This window comes from Canis lupus, chromosome 38 (assembly GCF_003254725.2).
Source record: "Canis lupus dingo isolate Sandy chromosome 38, ASM325472v2, whole genome shotgun sequence".
Lineage (NCBI taxonomy): Eukaryota > Metazoa > Chordata > Mammalia > Carnivora > Canidae > Canis > Canis lupus.
The window spans coordinates 16,606,063-16,611,361 of NC_064280.1; the positions used below are offsets into that span (position 1 = coordinate 16,606,063).

General features: G+C 47.4%; 1 protein-coding gene and 1 pseudogene across 1 annotated transcript; both read right to left on the bottom strand.

Moving 5' to 3' along the window:
* Positions 1 to 1,057: 1,057 nt before the first annotated feature.
* LOC112642838 (UPF0711 protein C18orf21 homolog) lies at positions 1,058 to 1,634 on the bottom strand. The gene is made up of 2 exons (XM_035711080.2): positions 1,631 to 1,634; positions 1,058 to 1,546 (listed from the first exon to the last, which is right to left on the bottom strand). Exons 1-2 carry the CDS (start codon positions 1,632 to 1,634, stop codon positions 1,110 to 1,112), a joined length of 441 nt encoding a protein of 146 aa, XP_035566973.1. The 3' UTR covers positions 1,058 to 1,109.
* Positions 1,635 to 1,643: 9 nt separating this feature from the next.
* LOC112642837 (crossover junction endonuclease MUS81-like) lies at positions 1,644 to 2,868 on the bottom strand (annotated as a pseudogene).
* Between the last annotated feature and the right edge of the window lie 2,431 nt (positions 2,869 to 5,299).

A 5,299-nucleotide genomic window follows, 5' to 3' on the forward strand; every position in this document is an offset into this window, starting at 1 on the left:
TCCATAAGTACACAAGAGGCAGGGAGAAATGTTCAAAGCAGCATAAAAAGAAAAAAAAAACCTGCTTTTTTCACAGCATTTGAAATGATTAAAAATTTCAGAATATGATGTAGAGTGAAAAAAAGCAAGTTGCAAAAGGAAATCTGTGGTAAATCGAACTCCAATTAAAAAATAATAATAATAAATAAATAAATAAATAATCACACACACAAAAGGAAATCTATGATGATAATATTTTTTTATGATGATAATATATATAAATATTATAATTTAGGAATAGATTTCTATACAAAAAATTGTTTTTTTAAAAAACATTCAAGGAAATAATATACACCAACCTCAGGATACTTACTGTTTCTCTCTAGGGGTCAGGTAGAGAAAAGTAACAGAAAATGAAGATTTGATTTACATCTGATGTTTTATTTCATTTACAAAAATAATAAAAATGAAAAAGAAAACATGAAGCCAGGATAACAAAAATTCAAAATCTATTAAATCCACGTGATGGGCATATGGATGCATGCTTTATTATTTTCTGAATGTCTAAAGTAAATCTCATCTAAAATGAAGCAAGAAAATCATGAATAATATTTTTGTTTAAGCAAATCTAGGAAACAGAAAAAAAAAAAAAAGACTTGTGAGGTCTTGAGTTGCCAATTTAGACTGAGAGTATGCAACTAAAAAATGTAATTCTTTGTGAAGACCAGCTTTGACTGGTCTACAGTTTTGCTAAAGTCACATGTGCCAAAAAATACCACCGGCATTCTCTCAGCCCTGGATAGCCTGTTCTGTTATCACAAAATTTGGCGACGTCACCTGTACCTACCATGTCTCGTGACTCTCCAGGGTCCCTAAGTAGCAGGTCAGAGAAGGGATCCCTTTTTAGTTTTGCTTCAGAGCTCTGGACTTTTAAAATAGGACTCTGGGGACCTGGCACAAAAATTTTGGCTCAATGCTGGGACTATTTTCCAATAGATCAGAGGGAAATGGGGTTCTCCATCATCCTGTGTTTGGTGAGCAGAGAGTCCCTTAAATGTTCACGAGAAACTGTGCTTAGTTTTTTTTTTTTTTCAGAATTGCATTAAACATTTATTTTCACAGCCCATCTTTTACAAAGACAATAAGAAATTCCTGAAGTCCACCTTTGAGTTCTTTTGGGTTTCACTTTGACTAAGCAACATTTTTAGTTGAGAAAGGTGTTTCTTTCTTTTGCTCATATTCTTTGAGGCACAAGTGGGTGTTGATTGTCCAGATGTAGGTGTCCTGAATATCGAGGCAGGGCTCTTGCCTTTGGAGCCATACATATGACTCAGCTTTGCAGAACTCGGAGTCTTTCTCTCTGGTGTCTTCAGGCTGAGCTTACTCGTAGGAGTGGTAGGACTGCTCTTCAGTGCTGAGAGAAAGCTTCTACTTTTACCATGATGTTTAACTGTTCTGTTGCATGTTTTACAAGTAGTCAACAATACACCTTTGGAGTCTTTGTATTTTTTCAAAATTTTTGCTTCTTTAAAACTGAGTGTACAATTTCTTGCCTCTCGGTTAAGAACTAGCACCTTTTTTTTTTTTTTAAGCTGCAAATACTTATATTTTTATTGTAGCCCAGTGGATTCTGATTAAAAGGCTGGCTAGCTCATGAAGGGGGGGGGTGTAGTCGGCCTCACGGGATGGCTCAGGTCAGAGGGCTGTAGCAGCAGTAGAGCTGGGAAAAGATTCTGCTCAGAGCAGGCCCCAGATTCCTCTGCAGTCGACCACACTTGATGGTGCTCAGCAGCATCTCCTGTTCCTTGGGGGTGACACAGGCGTCACAGGCTGCCAGGAGGCTGGCAGGGGTGCTGTACTGGCCCACTATGGCTGCTGCCTTCTCCCCGCTCACTCCCCGCACCTGCGTCAGCTGCCTGGCGAACACCTCGTGCACACACTGGGCCTTGTTCTTCGTGGCTCCCGAGCTGAAGTCACTGAAGGTGAGGAGTGAGCAGAGAGGCTGTGGGGAGGGCCCAGGCCTTGATTCAGGATCCCCTGAGGTTCCCCAGGGGCGACTGCGTAGGGTATGGCCCTGGTAGAGCCTCTGCAAGCCCCGCGTCTAGAGGGCCAGGTAGGCAGCTGACTCCTTGATGTCTGCTGTGCGCTTCGCAAAGAAGCCATCGACGACCTGAGTGTTGGTGACAGCCTGCAGCAGCGTGCCCTCAGGAAGGCTAAGGTGGTTTGCAGAGCCATGCTCCTCCACCAGGTGTACTCTGTGCCCCAGACCACAGCGCTTCAGCCGGAACTTCTGCTCTCGGAAGCGGCCATCTGTGATGCTGCTGCACAGATCCAGATCATCTAGCCACTTGGCTCCACGATGTGGTCCGGGACGAGCTCCCCAGGTCTTGCTGGGTCTCTGGGCCTGGTCTCCTGAGCCACCCACACAAAGTCCCCGACATGCAACTTGCGCACTACGTGGGTCACATGCAGCCGCTGTAGCTCCAGGAGCAATTCTGGCCTGTGCCCTGCCCCCTTGGCTTTGCCAACGTCCACACACAACAGCACCCTGTACTCTCCAGGCCCAAGCTCCAGTGGCAGCTGCTGGACACTCCCTTCACTAGCACCAAGATCAGCAGAGGCCACTCCTGGCACTTCTGGCTCTTTCCCAGGGGGCTCCTCTGGCCTGAAGCCCACATCCAGTGAGCTCAGGCCCTCTGACTCAGCCAGCTTCTGGGCCAGCTCCAGACCCTCCGGAGTCAGCGAGTACCTGGCTGGCTGGTGTGTCCTGAGAACCAGGTTCCTGTGGAGGAGGGAGCGGAGGGCTGGCCAGGGTCGAGTACTCCCAAGAGCCACCCTGGGAGCTTCCTGGGCACATCTCTGCCATGATGGCCCCCACTTCCAATGCATGGGCCACTTCATACATCCTACTGCCTGTTTGTACACCAGACCTTTGAGTAGATCCGTCTGTCATCTCTAGGTGATAGATAAGGCCACTCAGAACCATAAAGTTTAAGTAATTAGTTCAAGGTCAAAGAGCCTGGAGTAGTAAATTTATTTATTTGTTTGTTTGTTTATTTATTTATTTATTTAGATTTTATTTACTTAGTCATGAGAGACACAGAAAGGCAGAGACATAGGCAGAGGGAGAAGCAAGCTCCTTGCGGCGAGCCCGATGCTGGACTCAATCCCAGGACCCCGGGATCATGCCCTGAGCTAAAGGCAGATGTTCAACCAATGAGCCACCCTGGTGCCCTTGAGTAGCAGATTTAAATGCTGATTCTAGTCTAGGCTCTTGACTTCCAGTCAAACCTGGTGCTGCTGCAGCATAAATGGGAATCTCTCTTGATTTTCCTAAGACTATTCTAGAAGAAGGAATTTTTAAAAAAATTTTTTTATTTATTTATGATAGTCACAGAGAGAGAGAGAGGCAGAGACACAGGCAGAGGGAGAAGCAGGCTCCATGCACTGGGAGCCCGACGTGGGATTCGATCCCGGGTCTCCAGGATCGCGCCCTGGGCCAAAGGCAGGCGCTAAACCACTGCACCACCCAGGGATCCCTAGAAGAAGGAATTTTAATGGCACTCTACTTAAGTGTTGTGTGTGTTCTTTATTTTTCTAGTACTGATTGAAGGGCTAACGAGAGAAGATATGTGTAGAACCCTTCCTTCCTACTCAAACTGAGAGGAAAGAGAAAGAACCCTCTGGGTTCTACTCCTTGGGCCGCACTCCTTGCTTCCTTGGCCCATGACTTATGCTGCCGAGTCCCTACCAAGCACCCTTACTGCTGGTCAGCGTGTGCTCAGTTCACTGAGCACAGGGTAAACAAGCCAGATGGGGGTACATGGACTTTGTACTCTCAGTGCAGGGCAGACAGGGCTCAGGGCGGCAGCAACATGCTGTGATAAACATCCTCCTCTCATAGATTTTGCAGCCTGAAACCCCCAGAAGCTACAGAAACCAGTTTCCCCAGAGACTTGTCCAAGCCCAGTGCTGCATTGCACTTCCTAGGAGGATGAGGAAGATCTTAGAGCTGATATTTGGATATTTGGAGTAGGGTGAAAGGGAGATCAAATGGGCAGGGTGCCTAGGGTGCAGTGCATAGCCTACAGGGATGGAGGGCAGGTGAGCCTGGCTCTCTTGCAGGGGTGAGGAGGGCAGGAGGGAGCTGCCCCTGGCTCAGATGTTGAAGAAGTGATTTAGATCCTGGGAGAGCAAGTGCAGAGATAAACAGTGAAGGGGTAGCGATGCCAAGGGTCAATTGTCAATAGTTGATCAAGGGGGAGAGTCGGAAGCCCAGAGCCTCAACCAGCCCCAGCAGCTGGACTCCGAGAGAGACTGGTGCTCCCAGGGCTGTGCCATTGCTTCCCCGGTGACACAGTCCTCCTATACCACACAGCTGCCTCTGCTCCTTCAATTCATATCATATCCCTCCTTTGTCAGGAGCAGAGGCCAGGGATCCACCAACCCACATGCATTTATCACACACTCCCTGTTTGCCTAAAGTGATACCTCGGTTTCCCTTATCATCAGGGTTTTGTTGTTTGTTTTCTGAAACGGGGAAAATCCTCCCGGATAATCCCATGGATGCTGTGTGTTAGGGGAATATAATTTCTTGTGGAGAACTTTCCAGAAGACACTGCACGCTTTCCAGTGCATACTAACACTTTTCATGGTGGTGGAGGCTCATCATACAGACCGCTGGCAATCTCTCTGTAGGTACAAATACAGATAATGTGGAAAATAATGCTGATTAAATGCTCCTGTCAGAAAAATGCTCTGGAACTTGACTTCTTGAAGAGAAGGGATACAAGATTCAGGGTTGCTCTGTCTTCAGCATTCGCCGCCACAGAGCTCGAGGGCTCTTTTCTCCACCTGCCCATTAGCTATGTCTGTCTGGATGTCCTGCCGACCTCTCAAAGGCCAGATATTCAAATTCAATTAGTCTTCCAACCCACACATCCTTCCCTGTTTCTGTGAAAGCCACCCTCATCACAGGGCTGAACAACCCAGCGCAGGACCTCCTTCCTGCCCCCTGCTTGTCCCTCACCCTGGCTCAGTCGGGAATCTGACAGGTCTGACAGCGAACTAGTTCTCTCTCTCATCTCCCTCCTGCCATTTCCATGTCTCCAGGCCAACTTAGGCCCTCATTATCTCTTATCGAGACCTTGCTAACTGCCTCTTAATTGATCTTTTTGCAGCTCATTTCTCCTGCCTCCAGCTTATCTCATCCACTGTTGGGGGATAAATCTTCTTAAAGCAGAACCTGATGGTGTCACTCCCTGCTCAGATGCCTTTAAAGACTCCTCACAAGCCTACAGAGGAAGAAGCAGACCCCAGT